The sequence below is a fragment of the Oncorhynchus mykiss genome, chromosome 6 (assembly GCF_013265735.2).
Source record: "Oncorhynchus mykiss isolate Arlee chromosome 6, USDA_OmykA_1.1, whole genome shotgun sequence".
NCBI lineage: Eukaryota > Metazoa > Chordata > Actinopteri > Salmoniformes > Salmonidae > Oncorhynchus > Oncorhynchus mykiss.
This window is the reverse complement of record NC_048570.1, coordinates 72,907,370-72,934,437: the sequence shown is the minus strand read 5'-3', so window position 1 is coordinate 72,934,437 and position 27,068 is coordinate 72,907,370. Positions and strand designations below refer to the sequence as shown.

The window sequence follows — 27,068 nt, the reverse complement described above, 5'->3', positions numbered from 1 at the left end:
CGCAATAATCGTTGTAATAGAGATATATCTCCAATTATTAAGACATATTGGACTAATTTCAATGAAATTATTAGATAATATTTTGAGCCCACAAGCCTTTAGGCCCAAATTGTATGATTTTGTTGAATTAGACGTGGTTATATCGTTATATCAGTGTGGTTCATTTATCGACGGGACTCATTCAACCTTTGCAAAGGAGTCTAATTAGAGAACCCGTGCTATAGGCTTAAGGTAAATAAGTTGCATTAAAGCTTGAACCCGGCGATATTAAATGAATCACATCAAGAGTGGAAGGGTTTGACACGGAGATAAATTATAAGTGCAATGTGATTTATTTCCAATCAGTTGATAACATGAGAAAAAAGGCCTTCAAAAAGTCAAAAAATATCGATCAACGGAATATAAGAATGAAGTTGTAGATATTCTGAATATATGCCAACTCATCTTTAACGATAGAAAATATTTTCTGAGTGATGTGGTTTCCAGAAAAATAAAATGTAATTCTGCTTAAAACACACATACCCCCCCAACATATAAATGGAAATCAGAAAAATGTAGAATAGTTCTCCGTGTCACAAATCACACAGTACACATGAAACATGGATAGCCTATATTGTCCTGTATGTGTCGAGATTCCATTTGTCTGGAAGAAGTCCCCTCTTGACGAACCATTGCGAATCAATCATAAAATTGCGCTCTCGCTGTTGCCCTTCACTTACAATTAGTTATATATTCATACCCTAATTACATTAATGTCATGTGTTAAGTCCCCCCACATATAAAAAAAAAACAAAACGTTTTTTTTCTTCTGAGGAAAGGTCTGACATCACCCATTCATTTGATCAACATAATCACTCCGGAGATGTCTTGACTTAAAGTCCACACAGCTCTCGGTAGTGTATATCGGGGAGATCTGTGTTGCATCTTCTGAAGAAATACGCATTTTTGTTACTCGTCTAAACCTTAAGGGGAGTTTTTAGCTTTTGGTCAGCGAGTGGTTCCTGGAAAACATCTGAATCGTTTTATAACCAAACACAGCTGCCGTGCCAGTGTATGTGTGTGTGCGTGACAGTGTGTATGCGTGTGTTCATCCGTATGTGGAAGAGGGAGAGAGAGTGAGGGTATCTGTTTGCTTCCCTTTCCAAAACGGAAAGAAAGAAAAAAGTTTGGAAGTCTTTTTCTCCCAGTAACTTTTTTTAGGCATGAACGCCGAGACGTGCGTCTCATACTGCGATATGACATCCATGGATTCATATTATAGCCCCTCTGCACCGCAAGGTAGGGATCATCCGACGAACCCGTTTAGGACATTCCAAGTAAGTGACACCAAATACAGCCCCACTTTCCTGCCAAACAAAGGTCAGGCTTACGGAGAAAAGTCTCGGAGCCCATTCCAACAGGAGTGTCAGTCATTGGATGTCACCACTGGGGAAGGCACCTTTAACAAATACCACCTCTTCATGCAGAGGTCTTCTTGCAAAACCCCCCCTGAAGGAGGCAAACTGCACCAAGAAAGCGGACACAACGGAGCGCTCATTCCCTGCTATGGTGAGTAAAACCACAGTTCTGTTTCGAACGAACGGAGATTTCCCGTGTCCCGTATTGTTTACTCTTATAGAGAAACCGCATCAAATGACAACAGAAATTGTGCTTGTGTTCTGTATACACTGGTCAGTGTAAATATCTGTTCACTTGACTGACTATACCCCCAATTATGAGGGATGTTTTGAGTATATATTTTTTTAAGTTGGGAACGTTATGCCTGTCTCCACATGCCTCTTAAACAGTTTCCTGTAAATTGATAAATTCCTTCCAATAATCAGAACCGACGATAAAAGAAAAGAAATGGGTGAAGTAATCACGTCTGCTATCATCCCGGGTGTTAGGATAATATCACTAATCGCATATGAACATTTGTCAATGCATGAGTCTTTACAAACTGAATGTGATGGACTTCACAACTTACTACCAATATTACGGCCACAACTATCCCCTGTAACACAATTACGAAGAGGCATAACCTTCCCGACTATCACGTTTTCCCTTTGGCTATTGAATTAAATTAGGCTATATTTAATGCGATAATCTGCATTTACAATCCTTCATACTGAATCTGAATCGGACAATTGAATTATCACGTTTTCAAGCATGACAAATATGGGAAATAGTTTATCAGCGGACCAATATTGTTATTATCCCTAGTCTCTTTACATCTATAGGCTACTTACTCAATATTGTCTCATGAGCAATAGATATTGGGGGAGTTTGCAAATGTTAAGAATCCATCGTTGACATACACACACCCACACACACACGTTTTGGCACCTATATGATATCAAGGTAAAGATATTCCGATTCTTGTAGAAAAGATTGCCCAAACTGATAGCCTGTGGTGAATTAGAGATTGTAACTAAAACATTGCTGATCAAAGAGCCTGATTTTGTGAACTGACAAAATAACACTGTAAAGGCCTCTAGCCTACAGTAGCCTACGTGCACTCTGCAGAAACGTTGCGTTATCGTGACTTGGGTATTGGTGACCTTATAGATGTTTGTATGACCATACAATAAAATGTAACGGATCACAAGTTCTTAAGAAATATTTGTTTATTTTACAATGAAATACACACTTTAACTTTGCAACTCGAAACCCACAGTTACGTTGCATTAAATTAATATGTAATGTGTAAAATACCTACATGCAATTCTTAATTCTTAATAAGAAATAATACCCTCTACTGATTTACCGAACTATATCTTTATGTTGAAAATGTTCTGCAGAGGTCTAGCAAAGGGCACATCTTGAGCGCAGGAAAAATCCGCCCATGCTATAAATTTAACACAAATACCGCAAAATCCAGCGCTTTCTCTAACCATCTGCGAGCAACTTGTGGGTGAGATGAAAACCCACGGACATAGAGCGGCTTCTCAGATGATGAACTGGAGGGAAGCATCAAATACTGCGGTAGAAGTATGGAACCTCTCTCAGGAGAGTGGCTACAAGTGCTAAGAATTTTTGTAGGAGTTATTACAAATTTCAAAAGTGATTCATTTGTTGTTTATGGTTGAGAAGTCAGTGACCAAAGCCAGATGATATTCGATACGTAGGCCATGAATCCTCATGAAAATGATTAACTTGAACAAGACTAAAGCAGTGCTAAAATTATAATAGAGGCAAAATATGCCTAAGACTTTCTGCCAAATAATTATGTCAGTCTCACGTTTCGAAGTCTCTATAAACCAATTGCGGCAGGTAGCCTAGTGATTAAAGCTTTGGGCCAGTAACCGAAAGGTTGCTGGATCGAGTTCCCGAGCGGACAAGGTAAAACATGTGTCGTTCTGCCCCTGAACTAGGTAGTTAACCCGTCATTGTAAATACGAATTTGTTCTTAACTGACTTGTCTAGATAAAAAAAGAGTAGTTAGCTCACTTCTAAAACATTTTCATTAAATGTGGCCCAATTCTGTCTCAGTTTTAGGCTACATTTAGATCAAAGATGTCCAACGTTCTTTCATTTAAACGCACATTCTTCAAATGTTTTATTACAAAAAGTAAGAGTGCATAGACGATGATCGAACCACGTGATAGTTTATTGAACGCTACAAGTAACATTAAGCGCAAGGATAAGTAAAAATCCCCACAATTTCAATAATCCATAATTAATCATGCTCGAAAATCAACCAAGCGATCTGTGAGGAAACTTAAGTATTTTTCCATCCATCTGTGTAATTTAGAAAATGTAAATGTATACCCATTACACCTGATTTATAACATAACAATAACATCCGTTTTCTGTTTTTCCGGATCAATAAATAGAAAAAAAACGACACTAAAGATGCATGCACAGCGAACGTATGGACACTGGACAGTGCTGCTAACACAAACAACATCCAAATTAAAAGCAAATGCCAGATTACTGAAATTATAGAATGAAATTAGAATATTTAACAATTTTCATCAATATACTAATATCAATTTGCACTGCTGTGCATGTGAACGGTTCGATTAAACGAAAGTATAGGCTTCACCAAACATGTTAATGAATCACTATTACAGATATTCTAATGAATATCTAGTGAAAACGACAGGAGTCCTGTCCTTCGTGAAAATGAGAAAATGGGGACACAACCAAAGAGGATATAACGAGTTGAGATGTCAATATAAAAGCGAAAGCACTGAATCACTGCTGTCAAGGAGAAGACATTGATCAATTGTCTGGTCTAGCGTGAGAAAAAAGTACACATGAAGAAACTTCAGTTAAACTTTGCCATGCTGTTCTTACTATTGGCTAATGGCTACCACGATGAGGATCAGGATGATATTAATGAGGATAAAGATTATATTATTGTTGTTGACTAGACTATCATCATCATAACAGTAATAATATTATTATTATTACATAATTAAGTATTTACAGCTGAGTTACGGAGGAGGGCTGGGCACTGAAAACATGCCACTAACGTGCCAGAATAGGATTTCTGTAAACCCTAATAAAAGCACATAAACCAATCAGTCTTTTCCTCGCTACATAATTAGTTTAAACGGGTGACGTAACATAGCATAGCCATCAATATAAGATTTAATGATGGTCTGCTGTGCAGATGTTATCGAATCTCTTTGGTTTAATCAAATAACTTTAGACAACAACATACGAACACCAGACACTTGCTTTGTCAAGAGGCATACTCTTGACAATACTCTAGACTGATTGATCACTGCTGGGAATCTATGGGAATACGACTACTACTACTACTACTACTACTAATAATAATAATAATAATAATATTAATAGTAGTTAAACAATAGTTAACCATATGAGCACATTATGATGAATCAGAAGTAATTTACCGTATGCACATCTTTATTATTCAAAAAGCAACAAGTTGCCTATTATATAGTCATTATATAGCTTCTAATATTTAGATCATTCTGTACAAGAAAATATTCACCTGAAATAAATGAGTAAATACTCTGATTCAAACTTGAACCCGTATGTGCAGTCTTTTCTCTATTGGTCATTTAAGCACATTACGCACGGGCGCCAAACGTGGTATGCCTATAACATTAAGCCTACAAGTTATTCAAGTTAAAAATAATATTCAGTTGTTCATATATTTAATTTCCAATCCTGTGTCATGGCCTTGCTTAACCTTTGGTACGTAATGACTCACAGGAGAGGCATGCGTAATATAGCGCGGAAAAGATCAGGCCTAGGCCTGCACATAAACCTGTAAGAAATTACGAAAATGCTCGGCATATACAAAGTCAACTAATGAAAACGTATAGACACGGACTGAAAATTGAAAGATCGATTTGAAGGTGCGTTTGAATCACATAGGCCTATACTAAAAACCCAAACACATTGTCACACTTTCCTATCAACTCGGGGTCATATTTGCAATGGAATGCGTTTGTGTCCGGGGAATAGTTTTTATGTTTCGTAAACCTACCATATCACATAATCACTCACGAGATCTTATTTAGGGTCACGTTTTAAAGACCCTAAACCTGGTCTTGGGAGCCTTATTGGTTTCGACCACAGGTATAAGTCATGGCAGGTAATTCAACGGGGACTTCGTGAGTTATTACTTCAATCAGGCTTAAGCAGGTAGGCTGAAATTCCTGGAGTCACAGTCTTTACAATATTTCCCGCTAGACACGGCGGGGTCCTTTGAAGATAATACCAGCGCTGTTTTCGGGAGATTTCAAGGGAGTTTGTTTCTTTTTGCGTTCAGCTGAACTTGCCAGTGACCTGTAGTCTACATAACGTCGTACACTCGATGTAAAGAGAATGATTGCCGCTGTTAATCCCAAACAAACCGCCATAAATAATACTTAGACTAATGATGCTGTCCTAATGTATCTTATTAAAGCAATAAGTGAGCCACTAAAAAGGAAGTTTACATATCTAATATTTTACAACAGATACCCTCAGGGCAAATGTTTTGTTTTTGTCTTAGCACAAAACACAGTTGATTCAAATAACCAAGTCATCATCAAGCATTGGCTATTTGAATCAGCTGTGTAGTGCTAGGACAAAAAAACAAAACTGCTCCCAGGGGAGGCCCAGGACCAAGTTGGTATCACAGACTGGCTGGGTAGACCATGCACATTTTTACAGAGGAAGTCACCCTTGCAGCAGCCTTGCCTGACCACAGGTATGACTGACTCCTCAGATAGAGCGAGCGTTAAAGAGCAGGCAGGAACGTCTCAGCACTACAGGAGACCTCCACCATTAATGTGACTCAGATGTACATCAGCACTTCCCCCAGTTATTTTTATACATTCAAAGGCCAGCCCCCAGTAAGCACAGGCAGTCCTTGAGTGTCCAAGAGGTGACTGGTTTGTGTAACCTTGCTAAACAAGTGCCGCATACAAATACACAACATGTCACCAATACAATATTTGTTTATGGGGTTGGTTGCAAGTGATTGAAAGGATCAGTGAATGATTTTGTGGACATTAACATGCTGTACTGTGCTTGCAAATCTTTATGTACTGTAAGAGGAAGGAAACAAATACTTTGTGCCTGCAACTTAGAAATGAGGCAAAGGGAAATGTATTGTTTCGTCAACCAAATTGTAAAGGACAGCTAGAACCCTTTAGATTTTCATACAGGTTTTCTAAGCCACCATTGAATTATGGTAAAAAAAAAAAACTGTTGCTCCCAAAGAGCACAGGGTAACAAATGGCATGGTTTCAACCATTCCTCCATTCAAACCTCTTAAGATGAAACAATGGGACACTTTCTACGGCCCATCAGTCCAGTTACATTGAGGTTCTCTCAGGTCTAGCAGCCCTGGACCAACAGTATGCTACTTCAGGGACAACATATACAAGGTCTGTGCATTAGTAGTAGGGGAGAGCAGTCCCTTTCCTAGCCGGGTCTACATGCAGTGATAAAAGCTTGTAGACTCCACTGGACTCCACGCTCCATAAACCAGACTCCTCTCCGCCAGGTAATAGGATATTTAGGGCCTGGCTCTGAACATCTCAGGGAGAGTGGCCAAAATTCAACCTGATAAAATCTGACAACAGGTGGCCTTTACATTGGTGGATTGTGTTTTTTTTTACATGAAAATATATAGTAGAATAGAATAAGATGGAATAATAGACTATTTCTTGACTTGGTTTGACACACACAAACAATGCACATTGTCAGAGATAGCTATCCTTGGCTTCTCTACAGTGTCTAAAGGGGTCAGTGTACCCACTGAGAACTTAACCTTCAAACTAGGAACATCAATCTCTTTGTATTTTTCTTGAAGCAACAGGAGTTTTTCTCTTATGGTGTTTGACTGTCCCCCCTGAGGACAGGACACAGAGACCTTTAACTCGGGTTTCCTTTCCTTTTTAGAAGAGCTGTACCCCAAAATTCTCCAGAGCGAATCGATCTAAAACCCAAAATAATCCAAACAGTCAAGATCACTATTTCCTTTAACATTTCAAAACTTTTCCATGAACTATTCATGAGCTATAGACGGAGAGAGGAAGAGCCTTTGTTGTGACATTACAAGCATTTGGTACATAGTTGCGGTTACAATCGTGTTTTCGTGTTATCGTGTTTTCACTCAAAGAGAGGGAGGATATAGGAGGTGTGAATCAACTGTCCTGTGAGATCCTTTCAATCTAGACTGAAGCCACCAACACCCCATCTGCTGCCCTTTCTCTCTCTACCGTCTTTAGTACAGCACAACCATTTGAGCCTTTCTTTCTGTCCGTCTGTGCTGATTGATATGAGCAGGGGGTAATAGAAACCAGCCATGGAAGTGCTGCGAAGCCTGGAGAACCAGGACACACTTCAGCAGGTTGCTGACATGACTAGAGGTGACAAGGAGCTAGGATCATTTTACCAGTTAACTCGTATTTTGGCACAGCAATTTACATTAGGCTCAATCTGCCCGGCCGGAGTGCGACAGGGCTACATTGAACCTTGTACTCCAGGCCTTCTCTCAGCCCGGCAGTCAGATCCTCTGCTGTGTAACTAAACCCTCCATAGTTGAGGCCCTCAGAGGATGCTTACTGATCACACGTCCAGCACAAAGAATATCCCAGAAGATTAGAGTCTGTAATATCACCTACTGTGTATACATTTTCTCAGACGTTATAGTACAGTAAAAAGTTAGCATGCCCATTGGCCTGGACAGTGGCACCCATCACAAGAACTGAAATTATACGCATGTTGCTTTTTTCTATAAACTACCCATTGAATCACATTATTTCACATGGTGTTTCCTAATGACAGAGTACTATGTAAATTCATATGGGAGCTGATGTAAAGAATTTTAAGAAACCTATATGAAATTATATATTATTTCACAAGCAGATGATAATTTTTGCTTAGTTACAAGGGATTAACAATTTGGACCACCAAGGACAATCTAGTGCTCTTTCCACATTGTATTTACTTCAATATAACAATGCTATTGTCAGAAGTGGAATCCACATGATGCTAAGAGGACAGTGACCAACCTGTCTTTTATTATGGCATTCCCGTGCACTCGTAAAATGTGTGTTTGCTTCATTGTGGTTTTTAACATCACCCGAGAGATTCAGACCTCACTGGGAAAGGAGGAGGGAACATAACGTCAACTGTTAGATAAACTGAGAGGATCTCACATTAAGAAGCCTTCCCCTCTCAAGGGGTCTCCCTCTGCACTCATTCAAATAACCTCAAATCTATTGGAACATGAAGGCTTTCTTTCTTTTAGTCATTTCAGTACAGTACTGGTTAAAACCACAGCATACGCAGTCAAATATTATTTTGCATGAACTTTGCATTACACTGGGTATTATATCTCCAACACAACTTACAGTGTTGTTACAGTTATTACTGTGTATTTACATGGGTATAAGAGCAGGAGAAAGTGTTTCCAGATATTGTTGGTTTCAGAAAGACAAATAGAGCTTTGTTCCTTCATCTTACGTGTAATTGTCTAATTGTCTGTTTTGACCTTGTTTTAGAGCTAGCCAAACTGTGGAAAAGGCACTGAGTAGACCCTGGCTCAGTCTCAGGCTAGTGGAGATCCTGCCATGCTCTAGGGCCTGAGAGAGACTCTCAGAACCTTGAAGAGAGAGGGGTGATTTATCAGTGTCTCAGGCTTTATGGATACGCTCCCATAGCAGTTGTTTTTTGGCACAGCGTGTGCACCTCACAGCAGCCTGATGGGATGAATCATCCCTCTCAGTGTTTGACTTCAAAGTGGACGCTTACCTATCAGATGCTCCCAAACTACTGTAGCTATAAGCTGGTCAGAGAGGTACTTATGGAACTTTCTCATCCGTTAGCTGAGGTTTTGTTTACGGCGTCAGGCATATGAGAGGGCAGCAGGGATATGAGAAAGGCATGGGCCTAGTGAGCACCAACTTAGGCTAACCTTGAACTGGTTCAATGACTGCAATTGACACCATAGCCTACTCATACTGCGGTGCTATTCGTAGTGGTGTCATGGTGCTCCTGACCAGGAACAAGATCGTTTAAGAAGGACGGGTTTATAAGAACTGCTGAGACTCGACTCCATCTGCCTTTGGGTAGGCGATTAGCTCTGGTTTTGCAAATGGCCGTGTAGGCAGAGGGCTTGCTAATAAGGCTTTCCCCATGCTAATGCCTTGTGGTGACACACTCACAGGCTGCAATAAAATGGATCAATGTCTCTCACATCACTTTTCATTCGTCATGGTGTAGGCATGATAAAGTTTACATCTCAACACACCAGTCAGTCTCTCCATCCACTACCTGTGTTAGTTAGTGTGTCTGTCTTTATGTAACAGCCTCACGGCCAGCGGAACGAGCAGGAAGAGAGGACTTCACAGAGATGGCGGGACTTCAGAGCACAAAGCTTCCCATTATGATTCAATCCATATTTTAAGAAGGGAAAACAAACCAAATTAGAGTTACAAATAAATGCTTAGCAGAGAAAACAGCTTACACAAATTTCCTCTGCTTCCTGGGTCCAGTCAAAACAGGGATCTATCAAGCCTAGACTACACACACTTAATCTCTTTTATTTACGTTTTCTAATATTTAGGGATATTTTTTCAGGTTTGGGAATATTTTGTCATGAATCGCTCTCAGTCACAGCAGGGTGTCTAATTTATAGTGTTTCTTTTAAATGCTGTGAGCTGACCCTAGCCAACCTTTTCAATAAAGAGGCTGGGGAGGTGCCCTGTCGCTTTACTGCCAGTTAAATTACACTTTGATGTTCCCCTCTCCTTTTTGACAGCGACTTAACGTCTGTCCCCAGTGAAGGTCTGACCCTTGCTAACTTTAAGGGGTCCAGCACGGATATCCAAGGGCAGGAACTATAGTCATTTACCCCTCATAGCATAGCTGCTATGATGATCATATCTATTACTCTAACCATCTTTTTTCTTATTTTGATATTTTCTGTGGACACAACTTTTTAAACGACTTACAGTGCAGAATATAAAATTACGTTTGAAGACATTTTTTTGTGGGGAAATGTAGACGCTATTAAAAAGGGTTTACAAGACCCTGTGTTGCTCTGCAGGCAGGTGTGAATACTGTTAGGGTTAAACTGCCAATTAGTTCTCTGGTTTAACCTCACCCCTTTTCTCTCTCACCCACTGATGAACTCTGCGTTCAGACCCTCTTGGTTTCAGCTTGGTCAGATCTGGACTGATTTAGTAGAGTATTCTGTTTCCTTGACATTGTAAAGAATAATATGAAGATTTCAGTTCCGAACTATCCTGTACTTGGACACAGCCACAGTTCTGTATCACATCTCATTATTTCTTACTTTAAACAAACATACAAATAGCATAATGCTTCTACACCTGCATTGCTTGCTGTTTGGGGTTTTAGGCAGGGTTTCTGTACAGCACTTTGAGATATCAGCTGATGTACGAAGGGCTATATAAATACATTTGATTTGATTTTATTTGATAAGACAGCAGTTATACAACTGGAAAGGAACAGGGAAGATATTTCAATTTTAGATCACAGCAGTTGTACAGTCACTGTAGACTTGGTATGTCAGATCCCTAACAGGGTTGGGGCAGACAAAGAACAATGGGCTCCAGACGTGCCTCTCTCCGTCAGAGAGCTGTAATTGGAACTGATGTGGAATCTTGGATCCAAAGTCAAAAAGAAAAAAAATCAGTGAACACTGCTGTAGAGCAGATTCCTCTAAATGGGAAACACGCTATGAGGTTTTAGCAGAAGGGACTGAGGAGTTTATCGTCTGCTTGCTTCCAAGTGTTGTATCAGGGATGCTGAGCTCTAGATCTGTATAACAGGTGAAAGGTGAAAATGAGAGGGGGGTTGTAACCACTGATAAATTACAGCAGCATGTCAGAACATATCCTGGCATAGAGACAGAAGTGTCTTTGCTTTATACAGTATATAACATATCATACTTTCACTAAGCCCAAATATGATTGTTAATCCGATCAGCTAAGGTGAAAGTGTCTGAGTATCAGTTATCTTCAGAAAAATCCACCATGATGCTAAATGGAAATGTCTGCCTGCCCAATCAGTGATCATGAAATGTAGTGAGGAATGCCACTCTGACATTGCTCATCCTATTATTCATACATTCCTTAATTCCATTATTTTACTTTTAGGTTGTGTGTATTGTGTGTATTGTTGTTAATTGTTAGATATTACTGTACTGTTGGAGCTAGAAACACAAGCATTTTGCTACACCCGCAATAACATCTGCTAAACATGTGTATGTGACAAATACAATTTGATTTGATTTAATGATGCTGTATTTCTGAAATACTTTAGTGATGACTACTTTTAGTGATGACTGATAAGCTCTTTACCTCCATAGTTGAGATGGCAAAAATATTACCTCTTGCTATTTCAGAAGGACTTCTCCATGCCAATTACTCTCAGTGGGCTTCTTGCTACAGGCATATCTTCTTCTATCCGTCTTTTACTAACTCAACTCTGTTAACAGGAAGAAACAATTCAACATTAGCCTTTAATGGCTGTGTTCACTCAGGGCTCCCTCCACTGCATGGGTATCCTGACTGACATTATTTGCAGTAAGACTTTCTCATGTTCCTCATCCATATGGCCCAGCCCCCGGGAGGGCCCACTGCTGTTCACCTTGGGCAGTGGAGAATGCCTTGCCTCGTAGCCACGGCCCAGCGCACGAATAACAAGCGGGAGATTGTCACAATACCCTCCGCCTGCCAAAAACCATCAATGACACAGGGCATAAACAAGAGTCTTTGATCAGCAGAGAGCCCTTGATTTCAAAAAGCCTGACAGTCTTGCCTTGTTGGGACCATCGGTGCAGGGCATATGATGAGGGAATAACTAGAAATGATTTACATTTAGGTTGAGCTAGCTCGTCTCAGGCTTAACAGGATGTGTCAGTCCTGGGCAGGCAGCAGGCAATGTGGGAGCCATTATACCCCTGGCCAGGGCCCGGGCCCCAGTAGATGCTGCCTGCCTGACAGTCCACAGTGGCCAGGGTGCTCGGCAGAAGCGTGGAGAAGGCAAACTGACACAGCCAGAGAGAATGAGCATGCTGCTGAGATGGCTCAAATCAGACCCTCACAATTATTTACCAACACCAGGAGTAATCTTTTTCCTCATATCCAATTCCGAGGGAAAAGCTCTAACTTACAGTATGACAATAACAGACAGAATGAGAGATGGAGGTTTGGAAAATCAGACGGGTGAAACATAACAGTGCAGCAGTGATTGGTATAAGTGAACAACTAAATTACAATGTTATGGTAGGAAGAGGGGCTTTCCCTAAGTGTGGCCCCTGCAGTAAACAAATCCTACAGCACGGCTTATATTTCTTATGGTGTCATTGACTGTTATGCGGCTCCCTTTACTCAAGTCCTTGAAAGGTGTGTAGGGCGGGGGACCGAGGGTGTGTGTATCATCAGATGAGCTATCTGGTCCCCTCACCTTGCAGCACATTACCCAACAAGGCTCTGTGTGGAGGTCCGGAGGGCATGCTTCCCTGCTGTGTTGAAAGCAGTACGCACACCAGAAGCTCACATGCACACCTACACCCCCTGGCTCTAACTTGACAAGGCTTTACCCCAGCCTCAGATAAGAAATGAGCACATCCCAACCCTGGGCTCCCTAAAATAACTCCCTGTCTCTTAGAGCTAAGCTAAACAGAGGGGAGCGTAGTGCCTTGACTCACCACTAGACTGAGCCAGAGGGGACGTCACCAAGCAGAGGGGTTGAGAAGCAGATGTGAGGTTTGGCTTGGACCCCAAACCATATTCTATACCCCCTTGAACAGCCTAGAGCCCAAGGGGGAAGGTTTGCAGTTCATATGAGTGAGTATGACAACACATTGCCTTCCCAGGACCCCAAACAGACCCCTTAATAGAAGCCGTAATGGAGAGAGTTTAATGATCCACAGGCAGGGAGGGCAGTAAGGGCACAGAGGATTGGCACTGTAGTGGAATAATGAACGAACGGCACACTGGCACAAACAGCATCATGGGAATTTATGATCAGTAGGTTGACTGAGGTTTCACGGATAGGCTGCTGTGTGTGTTTCCCCTCGCTACAAATTACCATCCAGCAAATTGCCACTGACACTCTTGTTGCCGGGTTAGTTTAGTCCCGTTAGTAAGTGAGTTTCAGCTTGCAGCCACACCACAGACCACGCGTCTGTGTTAAAGGCCTGAGTTCCCCCAGCGTAAGACCTGACTCCAACCCCAACCATACTGAGAGAGAGAGACGTGAAAACCTGTAATTTTCTACTATTCTGCAATTACTGCCTGCCAGGGTGTCTGTTTCCATGATTTATGAGCAGCAGTATGGAGGGAGTGTTCTGGGAGTCACACAGCTTACACCCCCACTCCTAACCACACCATGAACAGGAGTCCAGACCTGGAACTAACTGGCCAGGGAGCTTTCAAAGAACAACATGCTGCAAGAGTCATTTGGTGCTTGTGCTAGTGCTATATAATACTGTAAACACAGTCTAAATGAGTTTTCTGTTGCACATCAGTCCCAAAACACAGGGTGTCAATAATAACCACATCCATAATAATTGAGCACAGTACGAGATATATTGTGTTCTAACACCTTCCTTCTCTCATCCTCTCTCCAGGTAAAGACAGCTCAGGACTGACAGACTCTGACCTGACCCCAAACTCTGACCCCTCTGGGATGGACGGCAGCTACCTGAGTGTGAAGGATCAAGGCGTGAAGGGCCCCTCGGACCGACCAGGCTCGGACATGGCCGGCCCCATGGACAAGGGCGAGGGTGAGAGCAACAAGGGCAAGAAGAGGCGTAACCGCACCACCTTCACCAGCTACCAACTGGAGGAGCTGGAGAAGGTCTTCCAGAAGACCCACTACCCAGACGTGTACGCCCGCGAGCAGCTGGCCCTCCGGACTGACCTGACTGAGGCCCGGGTACAGGTAAGACTGGCTCACCTGAGAGGAGCTCTACTGCTAACCGCTACTTACACAGGTCCTGTGAAGATCTGGGACTTCAGTCTAGCAGTATCACTTTCATCACACATCAATAACAGTTATGATCACCATTATAAACAGAAGCACAATTGGTAGAGGTCTATACTTGAGCATCCTTTACTGGCCAAACAGGAACAAGGACCAACGCTATCTCGAATCAGATGGCGGCTGTTAGTTACTGAAAGGACTTGAACAGAAACAGGACAAAGCCAATGACTTGGAGACTGTGGATAGAACCACATTAATCCCTCAACATCTGTGGCTTTGGAGAGATAACGTCACCAAGCCACCAGGGTGAGAGTGAGATTTATTTGGCAATGTGGGAGTAGGGGCCATCGCAGGGCAGGGGCCCCCAAGGGGCTGAGGATGGAGCTGGGCCTCATATGTTCACTGTCAAGAGAGCAGACTTTCATCCACATATGAGGAGACACGCTTGGTTCTGCTCAGCTCCAAACCCTAGCCTGCACCTGAACCCCTGGACTTCTGAACCTCTGAACTGAGCTCTGCAAGTGGCTAACCAGGCCGGGGCTACAAACATACAACCTTCCTGTGACCTTTGATTTACATATAATCCGTCCATGACTACTGCCACATTCCAGCATTGGTGGATAGATGATGAGACTCCCCTTGTTCGGAGCACACACACACACACAGACACACACAGACAGACACAGACACACACACACACACACACACACACACACACACACACACACACACACACACACACACACACACACACACACACACACACACACACACACACACACACACACACACACACACACACGTGTACACACACGTGTACACACACGAAGTCTACCAAATGCCCTTGGATTCATTGTGTTTTTCTTTCATTAACATCCTGTTCAGGAAGAATGTGTCCCTCCCGTGGTCTCGGGGGTAGGTGTGAAAACCTTCCCCTGAGTCTCTGGTAAGTTGTGAGGTTCGCAGCAGCCATCATGCACTATTCCATAGGAAACATGCCACGATATACAGTACAATACCAACACAAATATCTGTAAATACAAACGCCATGTGAAATTAAAGAGAGCAAGTGCTCTGTGAAAGAGTCTGAGGGATGAGATCAGGCTGAATATTTATATGACGTGCTGGCGCAGTGGCCAAAAAACCCTCACAGTGAAACCCAGGAAGTCCCTGAAGCCAGAGGGTTGTAATTCAGCCTAGAGCTCTCTCTCTCTCTCTCTCTCTCTCTCTCTCTCTCTCTCTCTCCCTCCCTCCCTCCCTCCCTCCCTCCCTCCCTCCCTCCCTCTCTCTCTCTTTCTCACTCTCTCTCTCTCTTTCTCACTCTCTCCCCCTCTCTCTCTCTCTCTCTCTCTCTCTCTCTCTGTCTGTCTCTCTGTCTCTCTCTGTCTGTCTCTCTCTCTCTCTCTCTATCTGTCTCTTTGTCTCTCTCTCTCTCTGTCTGTCTCTCTGTCTCTCTCTATATATATATACATAGAGAGAGAGAGAAAGAGGGTAGTTTAGCTTGGCCCTTTACCGCCTAAGCTCTCCTACTGACCCTCTTAAACCATTCAAGTTAAAAAGATAAAAGACACAAGATGCCAAAGAACCGGAATTTCCGCTCTTTACTCAGAAAAAAAGGAGCTTCACACTTCATGAATTCTGCATCTAAAGTGGACAAACTGTTCAACTAAATCCACAAGAATGTGTCCTGCTGAAAAGCTCACAGTACTGTGGGTTTTTGTCGATTGGAATTCCACTGAGATTTCACTTTTGTGGTTGTCAATAGATTTCCAAATTAATTAAGGCAGTGTTTTTCAGATTGTAACCGAAATACCCTCTCTTTAGTCCACTTAATAGGACAGAACAAGAGGAGCTTGTAAACTTGCCTGACTATAAATGTTAGCCAGAGAAAGTTTGTTTTTTCTGTCTACTAGTTTCAAAGGGAGGAAGTCGGTTGAGCTCTGAGTCATCTGCACTCCAGATACATCTACAGGTCACAGGTCAAGGGTTTCAATAACATCACGTCTCTCAGACTACCTTGCTGTCAGTCCACAGCTCTGAGGCTGCTGAACGTTGTTTGACATGGGGAGTATATAATGCAACATGAAATGCCAATATGAGTTAAGGACCAAACTACAGACCTTAGTTAATATAAAACAGGACAGCCACCCATCAATAAGCATAATAACAAATAATATCAATATGATATTAGAGGTTGTGCTCACAGCTGGGTAACTATACAAATTAGAAATACTTAGTCATTGTGTACCACCATTGTGTACCACCATTGTGTACCACCATTGTGTACTATTTGCAGGTCCATTTGGGCCTTGCTATAGTATGGAAACAGAAGTGGCAGATGATCAATCCTCAAAGCTGGTCTCTGACTTCAAAGTGGCTGCATCCCCATGCAGCTTCCCTGCCAGGACAGTTTGGCATTTCTGTGTTCTTTCTCTCTGTGCTGGAACATAACTAAAGCCTCATAGTAAGTCTCTAAGCTACTTTAGCTGTCAACGTCTTTACCAATTACTGTCACTACCCAGTGAGCACAACACAAACACTTAGTTCTGCGGAACAAACCCTGTCTAGGGAGAAGTCGGACAGAAAGCACAAACAAACCGTATCTGTTGGTAGATAGATACTTACTGTCCGAACATGATCAACAACTCTACTGGTGTATACCTGTCAAAAGACACAAAGGGAGAAGGTGCAGGTGAACCAAGGAGTGAGTCCATCCAACTATCACAGCGTAATGTTTACAATCTCTTCTCCACATAATTTAGCATTGTAGTTGAAGAGGGGCATCATGGGCAATAGAAGCTAGTGAGTATTTGGGTTGTATGAGACGGTTGAAAGAAAGACATGAAGACAGAGAGAGAAGGAAAGAGACAGATGACAGCAGTGAGAGGAGAGGTGAGGAGAGGAGAGGTGAGGAGAGGAGCGTCGCTGTCCTTCTCGCTTATCTGTGTGGCTCCTCTGGGCTGGAGGGGGAGCATCGGAAAGCCAGGGGTTTAGGTGTCAGGAAATTAAACATAAAATGAAAACAAGCTCTGGTTTGAACATTCTCCCATGTCACTTTTCAATTTCCCAAATTCCCTACTCAGATTTATAAAGGGAGGAAGAGTGTGAGTGAGTGAGGGAAAGCAAGAAAGAATAAATGACCAAGGAGAGAGAGAAATCATGTCAGGGGTGCAGAAAGAAAAAGGGGGAATAATTGGCTAGTTATTGTGCTCTCTCACAGAAATGCTGTGATACCATGCCCTGCCCATATATTCCCTGTATCAGTGTAATCAGTGAGTAAAGCTTTCTAAACAGATGATGTGAAGCTGAGGGACAGTGCAATCAGAGTCAGGCTGATATCAGGTTACCCAGCTCTGAGATAGGTCCTATGACGTTGTGTGGGGGAGGGCGCCAGGCCTAAGTCCATCTGAGACCGACTCTATTCAGATCACTTTCACCAGCTTTGATGGAAATTTAAACACAATAATGCTTTCAATAAACAACCGTTTTAGGCTCAGATGTCAAATGTAATTACAGCACACTTTTGTCATGAGAAAATTGCCCCGTTCCTGTCAGAAGACAAAGAAAGGGAGGGAAGGGTCTGTGAACGTTTTGTTTTGAGTACTCAAGTAGAGACCTCCTCTCCACATTGTCTGTATTAGAGACCTAGAGATCCTTTCTCCTCTCCTCTCTAATTGCCCACCCGCCCAGGGAATCAGACCAGCGGATTTATTACTTCACCCTATTTTTAATTATACCTCTGAAAGTGTGTGTGTGTGTGTGCGTACGCATGTGTATGTGTGTACTTGGTTGCAGAGAGGGAAAATTGTATGGCAGTGGCTGTGTAAACCACAAACTGATTGACCAAAGGCTTATCCTCAGAACCAAGATCAAACTCAAAGGGGGGCTCCCCCTTTGAATAGGCCTCCACTTCACAAATCAATAAATACAGTAGATGGAGTTAATCTGAGAGTCAGATGGATCACAGGGAAAGGAATTTCTGGCTGCTTTTGAGACTATAAGCTTAAGAATAGTTTGCTTTATCTACAGAGCAGCACATACTTTCACTTTTTTCCACTGAGAGTTTCAGCACATTGATGTCTGTGGAGATAGAACAGTCGCTTTGGCTGTGATACTCAGAACCCTTTTTCCATACAGAAAATAGTAGTGTTGTTTGTATCTATCAGAAAGGCATTCTCCTGAGAAGTGGTGGAAAGTTTAATGCTTCAGTCTTACTGGGTCCAATACTACCTCTGCCCCGGCCCCCACTAACTCCCCCACTCCCCCATCTCCCCTCCACATCTCCCCCTCCATCTCAACCTCCTGCTGCTGATGGCGCTGATAGGAGGGGAACTCAGAGGAGGCCTTCACAAGGCCTGTCAACTCCCCCAGATGTCAAACTCCAGCCAGGTCTCTGCTTTCTCTGAGAGAGGGAGACTGTAAAAAATAAGCCATGCACTCAGGCCCAGGCCCAGGCCCAGGCCCAGGCCCAGGCCCAGGCCCAGGCCCAGGCCCAGGGCTGAGGGGCAGAGTCCCCTTCTCTGTGATTCCCCTGCCAGGCCAAACCTGGAGGTTCCTGGTCTGTTTCTCAGGTGCCTGACCATGCTGCTGTACAGTGCTTGCTCACAGTTCACCCAGCCTCACTGAGCCCCAGGCTTGAGAGGCCCATGGCAGTCTCTTTCCTCCCCTTACAGCCAACAGACACAGAACAGCACCACAATTATAATCACAACAATGTTTGTGCAAGTTATGTGCTTTGTATATTATACTGTAGGCCTACATATTATTTTAGTTCTATTGGATGTTCAGGGAAAAAATGTATGACTGACTATATTCTTCTTTCAATTTTTAACTATGCTCAAAATGTTTTACTATATATATCTATGGATCTTATGTGACTATGTGACTCAGTCCTGACCTTTGCCCAGCAGGTGTGGTTCCAGAATCGCCGAGCCAAATGGAGGAAGAGGGAGCGCTTTGGTCAGATGCAGCAGGTCAGGACACACTTCTCCACGGCGTACGAGCTGCCTCTTCTAGCCAGACCTGAGAACTATGCACAGGTAATAATTATAATAAATAATACAGTAATTCAATGTATTTACAGTTGAAGTCGTAAGTTTACATACACTTAGGTTGGAATCATTAAAACTCGTTTTTCAACCACTCCACAAATTTCTTGTTAACAAACTAGTTTTGGCAAGTTGGTTAGGACATCTACTTTGTGCATGACACAAGTCATTTTTCCAACAATTGTTTACAGACAGATTATTTCACTTATAATTCATTGTATCACAATTCCAGTGGGTCAGAGGTGTACATACACTAAGTTGACTGTGCCTTTAAACAGCTTGGAAAATTCCAGAAAATGATGTCATGGCTTTAGAAGCTTCTGATAGGCTAATTGACAACATTTGAGTCAATTGGAGGTGTACCTGTAGATGTAATTCAAGATCAACCTTCAAACTCAGTGCCTCTTTGCTTGACATCATGGGAAAATCAAAAGAAATCAGCCAAGACCTCAGAAAAAAAATTGTAGACCTCCACAAGTCTGGTTCATCCTTGGGAGCAATTTCCAAATGCCTGAAGGTACCACATTCATCTGTACAAACAATAGTACGCAAGTATAAACACCATGGGACCACACAGCCGTCATACCGCTCAGGAAGGAGACATGTTCTGTGACGTACTTTGGTGCGAAAAGTGCAAATCAATCCCAGAACAACAGCAAAGGACCTTGTGAAGATGCTGGAGGAAACAGGTACAAAAGTATCTATATCCACAGTAAAACGAGTCCTATATCGACATAACCTGAAAGGCCGCTCAGCAAGGAAGAAGCCCCTGCTCCATAACCGCCATAAAAAATCCAGACCACAGTTTGCAAATGCACATGGGGACAAAGATTGTACTTTTTGGAGAAATGTCCTCTGGTCTGATGAAACAAAAATAGAACTGTTTGGCCATAATGGCCATTGTTATGTTTGGAGGAAAAGGGGGAGGCTTGCAAGCCGAAGAATACCATCCCAACCATGAAGCACGGGGGTGGCAGCCTCATTTTGTGGGGTGCTTTGCTGCAGGAGGGACTGGTGCACTTCACAAAATAGATGCCATCACGAGGACAGAAAATGATGTGGATATATTGAAGCAACATCTCAAGACATCAGTCAGGAAGTTAAAGCTTGGTCCAAATGGGTCTTCCAAATGGACAATGACCCCATCCATACTTCCAAAGTTGTGGCAAAATGGCTTAAGGATAACAAAGTCAAGGTATTGGAGTGGCCATCACAAGCCCTGACCTCAATCCCATAGAACATGTGTGGTCAGAACTGAAAAAGTGTAGGCGAGCAAGCAGGCCTACTAACCTGACTCAGTTACACCAGCTCTTTCAGGAGGAATGGGCCAAAATTCACAGGAAGCATGTGGAAGGCTACATGAAATATTTGACCCTAGTTAAACAATTTAAATGTAATGCTACCAAATACTAATTGAGTGTATGTAAACTTCTGACCCACTGGGAATGTGATGAAAGAAATAAAAGCTGAAATAAATCATTCTCTCTACTATTATTCATTTCACATTTCACATTCTTACAATAAAGTGGTGATTCTAACTGACCTTAGACAGGGAATTTTTACTATGATTAAATGTCAGGAATTGGGGAAAACTGAGTTCAAATGTATTTGGCCAAGGTGTATGTAAACTTCCGACTTCAACTGTATATAGCGTTTTTTCAAATGCTCAAACAAAATTCTTACATAGTAAGGAGGAACCTCTCCTCAACCACCACCAATGAGTGGCACCTACTTGGATGAAACACAGCAACCGTTTGTGCCAAAACACTCACCAGCCATCAGCTGTCATGGTGGAGAGGTGAGGTAGGTCTTGGAGGAGCAGAGAGTGGGGTTACTTACATCTTCTGGGTGTTACAGACAAATGATTTGAGAGAGCAGTTCAAGCTGAGGGGGAGGCCTTTCTCTGTGATACACAGATCAGCAGGCCCAGATGAGGCAGCTCCCCTTCCTGTTCTCTCCTCTCTCTGTCTGCCCCCCAGAGAGTGAGGTCAGGCTGGCTCCAGTGACAGGCCAGACACACCCTCACATAGACCCAGAGAACCCCCCCCATGTATTATTCATCTGCACAGAGGGTCAGAGGGCAGGTGTGTGTGTGTGATGCTATGGAATGCAGCTCTGAGCACATCTGGCTACTCCATGCATGCCTCCAGCAGCACTACCCCGTCCCCCCATCTCAAACACCCCCACTCCCACATCCCTATCAGCTCCCTGACCACCGCAGCTCTCTCTCTCTGTCCGTGGAGGAGGGTGACAGGAAGCATGGAGATTTCTAAGACAGCCAGGCAAGGTGTTGAAGGACTGAGGTAGGAGGGAAATGTCTTTCCCTTCAACTTGTGTACCGACCTGCAGCAACACTCCAATAGGGTTTTCAACGTTCAAATATCAGGCTATGGACAAGTAGACCATAATGTGAACGTTGCTCCACAGAGTTTATAGGTTAATGAATTATTCAAGTCGATTTGACAGACGATGGTGGGTATCATAGTCTTCTTGATCTTCATAGCCTATTTGTAAAGCGTTTTACCATAAAAGGTCTACCTCATCTTTAGGCCATTGAGCGCGCCGGGCGAAATACCAAGGAAGAGAAGTGGAGGCTGGTGTACAAGATAACCATATTTTGGGGGATGAGCGTTGTAGACTGATGAACTTCACTGAAGAAGCAAAACATGACAATAAATAATTGTACAACTTGTGCTGTATTGCATTAGTATCCTACGTTGGTTCTTTTGTTTGTAAACAGGATGTCAAACACACACCACATCCTTCATTCTGCAATAATCATATTCAGTCCACAGAGGGTGTCTGAAAAAACGAAGCACTGACTCACCCACATAGTTTTGGTATTTAAAGTGACCCTGTCCTCTCTCTGCGTTTCAGATACAGAACCCATCATGGATTGGTGGCGGCAGCGGAGCGTCTCCTGTACCAGGCTGTGTAGTGCCCTGTGACTCAGTCACATCCTGTATGACCCCTCACCCTCACTCTGGCAGCGGCGTATCTGACTTCCTGGGCGTCCCGAACCCTGGGGGTCACATGGGACAGACACACATGGGCAGCCTGTTTGGGGGTCCTGGCATGGGGTCAGGGATCAACGGGTACGATCTGAACAGCATGGACCCAGACCGCAAGTCCTCCAGCATCGCCGCCTTGCGTATGAAGGCCAAGGAGCACAGTGCAGCCATCTCCTGGGCAACATGATGCCTCAACAGCAGCAGGACAGGGGCCTCTGGGAACCCCACCACGTCCAAACCAAGCCAAAGCAGAGAGGGGGGCCAGTCTGTGCTACTATAACAGAAATATTGATAATCTAAAATAATAATGATGATAAAAGCCATAAAAGCCATAGCAAATTGCTGAAGAGGAGAGAAAAGAGACTAACAAATCTGGACAGTGAACCTCTTTACTTTGTGTCTCTGATGGGAGAGACCAGTGGACATCAGAGATGAACAACAGTCAGTCAGTCAGGTAGTCAAAGCTTGAGGTAAGAAGCAGGAAATCAAGAATCAGACCTATCTTTGAAGAGACAAATGAATTGGTTGCTTGTTGGAAACAATGTGCTGGGTATACAGTAGCTATAAACTATAACACAACAAAAATAACAAAAAAAGCAGAATAGATTTGAACCAATCCCTGCACTTATTCAGTTAATACAGGTAATGCTGTTTGTACAGATATTGAGATGCGTCTGCTAACACACCTGCTAGTGAGAGTCAACACAGCTTTTTCTGTTCAGGTGTTATTATACTTTCTTGTTTTCCGGTATTTAAATTTGAAGTGTGTATTTTTAATTCATTTTGATCCTGGTTTTGTCCCAGAATCCCTTGTCCCTTTCTGTCAGACTGTGTGCAACTATTCTCTCCACATAAACTGATATTCACATATTTACATACATTCGGCCTGATTTGGGTCTGTGTGTACGTTTGGGTTTCCTAAGGTCATTTTGGTCAGCTTCACTTCAAGGAGAGGGGTGTAGGTAACGGTCAAGCCCAATGCCGATCCATCTCCGTCAGATTAACTGAAAGAATGCTGATAAAATCAGTCATATTCTTCAGTTTGGGAAAGGGGTAAACCATTTCAAAGGTAGCTTACTGTTTCTGGTATGCATGGTCAGCACTAGCATAGTTTCGGTTGTTGCTACCTTCCAACATTTAAATGTCAGATATCAATCCAGGTTTGTTTAAGTGCGGGCAGACAGAGAGCCCTACTTGCACCGCTGATGAGCCATCACTGAGCCAGAGATGGATGGGGATGAGGAAGTGGTGTGTGTGTGAGTATGAGAGAGAGGCACAGCAGGCCTGCTGGGGCCTACAGGTCTGAGAGCACCAGACAGGCTCAGCTCTGTTTGCAGGAGGAGATTCAAAGTGGACATGCCATTTCCTCCCTTGGCATTTCCTCACCTCACATTTCCACCTAGGGAGTTACAGGAAAAGTGCCCTCCAGTCCCATTGCCAGAGATAACACCCAGCTGCAGCCTTGAACAGCAGAGAGGCAGTGTAGATTATACAGATTATGCAGTTTTTGTAGATTATACAGTTATTGAGGGGGATAATAAAATGCTGACTAACGCCATCAATGTTGACCACTGTCTCTTTTCATGCAAAGCCTCACCCCCCCAGGCAACAACCGGATCCCCTGTCCCTTCACCTCAGTGTGGACATGGAACAATGCGGGGGGCAAACTGGCATCCGTGCTTTCGATGGCTCCATGTCACGATTTGCGGAGGTGACAGAAATACTAGACGTGTTCCATCATCTTATGCATTATGGGCTTTCTGTTTGCCCAAGGTTCCCATTTGGATCAAGTCAAAACAAAAGGTCTCATAGATTTGAAGCCAAATAGGATACCCCATGCACCTTGAGCAGAGAATCCATCTCTAATTCTGTAACACAAGCTTCATTATTTCTCCTTTCACTTGGTAGCTCTGCTAGGATATAGTGTTATGTACGATCCAGGATGAACTGTCAACATCTACAAACAGTGGATCAGAAACCCTTTCCAAATGACAACTCAGATTGGATCCAGTTTTACATGGCAGTTCAAGTCTAATGCATGAACATACTGCTGACAACATGGCTTGTCTCTCAGTGGTTGGAGGTGCTCCTCTGAGATCTGGAGATGGGGCCCCTGTGCTCTCATAGGCCGCTCTAAGGGGTTGCTGGGAGGGCGAACGGGCCACGGCGTTCCGGTGTTCTAGGAAAAGGACAGTGCACACAGCTGTGCTCAGGGGATAAATGCAAAACAAACATGCCTCGCACATGCTTCCCCTCAGCTGTCATGGCTCCATTTTCAAAGAAGCCCCCACACTGCACTAGGGCTCTCCCTCTCGCTCCTCTGGCCGAATGCCTGCCCCTCCGGCACTACGGCCATACACAGCCAGGCTGCAGCCTTTTTAATTAACACTGGGACATCTGTGGACAGGGATTCTTTCTGGGATTGTGTGACAGAACAGACAGAGCCGCCTGTGGCCCTGTGCTTCAGGTTGGCCTATAGCTGTCCCTGACTAGGGCTTGGGGGGTTTATAGTGCTGGGTTGGGTGCTTCTCAGAGCTCAAACACACATGAAGCTCAGGTCGACACAGTTGATTTGTTTACCGTTTTCGTCATGTTTTTGAAAACATTTTAATTTCTTTATTTATAGACATGTTCTGTTATCTGCAGTTCTCTATTGATTGAAAAGGACAAAATCGAAAGCTCAGTGTTAAAGACTGCAGAAACGTACAAGCCCATATGAAGCCTTCTTGGATGAATCACAGGTTATTATGTAAATGTTCACTTTTTCATCTACTCTAATCGAGGCACAGCTTGCCTTAGGTCCTTAACTGATCAGATATGCAGAATTTAAGTCGTTGCGAAACAGCTTGTATATCAGCTCATCCTGTTGTAGCCTGCAGGGGTCCCAGTCTGTCCCTCGGTGATGATGTCACCTTTCACACGACCCCTATCATTTTTAATACTACTGAAGCAGGGCAATAAAAATAAGTAAATACTTATAATATAAAACTGTGTGTTGTGTGTGCATGTAAAAACATTTTTTTTGTATGTAAATTGGACTGATTTACAGTAATTTACAAAGACCCTTGAAATGTTACTAATTTGATGTAAAGTTTTGCGTTATCTTTGTGAGATACTTGTGGGTTGGTTTTTGAGTGATCCTTCTGAAGGGGGTGGGTGTTCTTGGTTTTTGAGTGATCCTTCTGAAGGGGGTGGGTGTTCTTGGTTTTTGAGTGATCCTTCTCAAGGGGGTGGGTGTTCTTGGTTTTTGAGTGATCCTTCTGAAGGGGGTGGGTGTTCTTGGTTTTTGAGTGATCTTTCTGAAGGGGGTGGGTGTTCTTGGTTTTTAAGTTTCCAAGTATTTTGAAAGAGTTTTTGTGGCTTTAAGCTATATTGTACGGCTTTTTAATTAATGATGGTATACTTTTACTTGTGTTACTGTTCTCATATATACTTTGTGTGAGTTACTATAGTACAGTAAGTTATTGCACTTACATATTTTAGAAAATTGTTTTACAAGCATTGAGAGCAAAACCGTTGTTCATCACATACTTATTTTTTAAAACAGCATCAACTACAATTTTTATGGATAATTGAAGTGCAGCTTCAATTGTCACGAATGATTTCATATAGTTACCGCCAATTCTTTAAAGGTCCAGTGCAAGTCCAAAACGTGATTTCCCTGGTTTTACATATATTTCCTGATGAGGTTGGAATAATACTGTAAAGTAGTGAAAATGATAATTGCCTTTTAATGCGAGAGCAGTTTGAAAAGACCGCCTGAAATTTCAGCCTGTTTTGTTGGGATGGAGTTTTGGCCTGCCTGGTATAAAATGAGTTAGACCATTAAGAAAGAGAGCGCCAACCCGCTCTGCCAATTTCAGCTGATGTTTAGTTCTCCCCATTCAGACCACTCCCAGACAGTCTGGCAAAATTCTTGCTTGAGAAAGTTCTCTTTGCTAAGAAGTTGTTTCTTTTTGACCATTTATATTGAAATCATATTAAGAAACTTCATTGCTACCCTGAAATTATTTTACATTGCGATTAAAAAGGCTGCATTGGACCTTTAAACAAACAATAAAACACATTTAGTCAAAGAGCTCAGAGCTCAATATTTCACCATTTTTCTATGCTGTTGTGGGAATGATGCTACTGCAGAAGGATTCCTACTCTCACGGAAACATCCTACATTTAAAGACTGGGGATGTTTTTAGGATGGCAAGACTCTCAGAGGAGTCATTAAGAGTAGCAGTTTTTACAATATCCTCAGCAATGGGTAACATCTGACCATAATAACATGTGTGGAGATTTTGGGGATTCTGGTGTTGTTCTGTTTATACTGATGTCTATATAATTAGGATGGAGGGGTGGGAGGGCCATCAATAAAAATCTAGAGGGTTCCAAAAAAAGAAGCACGTCCATCTTTTTGCATTACATTTTTACCTCATGTTTCATGACTGCATCAGTTGCAGTGACAGCCTAAAATCCCTCGGCATTTCAGACTTGAGGGCTGAAATGAGATCGCACAACCCCCAAGAATGTCACGCTAATTGAAGTCGACAAAAATACCAACAGCGTTCTTTTGAACTGCTGACATTGTACAGGGTGG

At 42.9% G+C, this 27,068-nt stretch overlaps 1 protein-coding gene across 1 annotated transcript; it reads left to right on the top strand.

The window, feature by feature from the left end:
* The first annotated feature begins 834 nt into the window (after positions 1-834).
* Positions 835-26,864, top strand: LOC110526538 (homeobox protein aristaless-like 4). Its single transcript, XM_021607588.2, has 4 exons — positions 835-1,548; positions 14,066-14,379; positions 19,332-19,460; positions 22,347-26,864. Exons 1-4 carry the CDS (start codon positions 1,203-1,205, stop codon positions 22,665-22,667), a joined length of 1,110 nt encoding a protein of 369 aa, XP_021463263.1. The 5' UTR covers positions 835-1,202; the 3' UTR covers positions 22,668-26,864.
* The last annotated feature ends 204 nt before the right edge of the window (positions 26,865-27,068 follow it).

Excerpts from the sequence above, each read along its gene's own strand:
- LOC110526538 (XM_021607588.2), top strand. The coding sequence starts at position 1,203 with ATGAACGCCGAGACGTGCGTCTCATACTGCGATATGACATCCATGGAT. Across the intron at positions 1,549-14,065 it reads AGCGCTCATTCCCTGCTATG|GTAAAGACAGCTCAGGACTG; the intron begins GTGAGTAAAACC and ends TCCTCTCTCCAG. Across the intron at positions 19,461-22,346 it reads GACCTGAGAACTATGCACAG|ATACAGAACCCATCATGGAT; the intron begins GTAATAATTATA and ends TCTGCGTTTCAG.